General features: G+C 48.7%; 1 protein-coding gene across 1 annotated transcript; it reads left to right on the top strand.

Annotated features, from left to right (window-relative positions):
• Positions 1 to 7: 7 nt before the first annotated feature.
• On the top strand, positions 8 to 1,124 carry LOC123176002 (anthranilate O-methyltransferase 3-like; the record flags this gene model as incomplete). Its single annotated transcript, XM_044590425.1, has 3 exons — positions 8 to 331; positions 418 to 684; positions 783 to 1,124. Coding segments are annotated over 3 exons (933 nt in total), but the record flags the coding sequence as incomplete, so codon positions are not given.
• Between the last annotated feature and the right edge of the window lie 254 nt (positions 1,125 to 1,378).

Here is a 1,378-nt window from a genome sequence, read left to right on the forward strand (position 1 = left end):
CGGCACCTTGTTCCCCGGAAAGATGGTGATCGCCGACTTGGGCTGTTCTTCTGGCCCAAATGCGCTAACACTGGTATCGACTGCCGTCGAGGCCATCATGAGCCACTCCCTTCAGTTCCAGCATCCACCACCAGAAGTGTCTGTGCTCCTCAATGACCTTCCTCACAATGACTTCAATATGGTTGTGAAGAGCCTGGTCACGCTCCGTCAAAGCAACAACAAGTTTGTTCTTGTGACTGGTGTCACACCAGGGTCGTTTTACGAGAGGCTCTTCACTAGTGACTCCATGCATCTTATATGCTCATCCAACAACTTGCATTTGCTCTCAAAGGTGTGGACCTATCACCCATCCACTCATCAATGGATTTATCCATTGCATTACTTGTCGATTTTGTAAGCAACACCTTATCTTTACAGGCTCCTGAAGATTTGTCGAGGAACCATATCCCTGCGTACGACACGGATGAACATGCTAGGCATGAAAGGCTCCGTATGGTCCGTAAGGCTTATGCGCGGCAGTTCAGGAAAGACTTTACCCTCTTCCTGAAGCTGAGAGACAAAGAATTGGTTCCAGGAGGCCGAATGGTTCTTTCCCTTGTAGGGAGGTGTTCTGATGTAATCGCCTCCAATTTCTTTCACATCTGGGAAACCGCAGCTCAGATTCTAGGTGTTATCGCCTCAAAGGTACATCATTATTTTTTCTTCTTCTCCAGCATAGCATTCTATCATTCGCTCATGAACGCTGAGTATTTGAGCTCCTGACCTTATGGTATGGTTGACAGGGTGTCATCGCCAAGGAGAAATTTGATTCTTTCTACATTCCTATGTATGGACCCTCTGCTGAAGAGCTGAAGGAGATCATCGAAGAACAGAGCCCATTTTCTATCAGGGATATGCGGGTGTATGATCCTAGGGCTGATATGGACAGAGCGCTTTTCACCCCAAGCTGGTCGGCGAAACAGAAGGGAGCCATATTTGAGCCGATAATAGTCGAGCATTTTGGAGCAGTCATGGATGAATTTGAGAGGGTCACAGAAAGGCGCTTGAGCCTTGAGGGAGGCATGCAAGGCGATCATGCCAGAACCTCGCGAGCTGTGCTGGCTGTATCCCTTGCAGAGGCATGATGATGATGCTTACGGTACGCACCACATTCTTTGAGGCAGCAATATCTGTTGCTTCACCGTGTAAACTGCATTCTGTGGTGTTCTGGTATTCATGGATGCAGAAGCGATTAATAAAGAGTGAACTATCATGCATAGGATAATAGATTAGCAAAATGGTCGTGGTTGTGGTGGCGCTTCCTCTTTCCTCGGCGGCGCATCCCGCTTCTCCAACCTCCCACCATCGCCGGCGCCCCAAAGGAAATACCACGGCATGC

Source organism: Triticum aestivum, unplaced genomic scaffold, assembly GCF_018294505.1.
Source record: "Triticum aestivum cultivar Chinese Spring unplaced genomic scaffold, IWGSC CS RefSeq v2.1 scaffold215239, whole genome shotgun sequence".
Taxonomy (NCBI): domain Eukaryota; kingdom Viridiplantae; phylum Streptophyta; class Magnoliopsida; order Poales; family Poaceae; genus Triticum; species Triticum aestivum.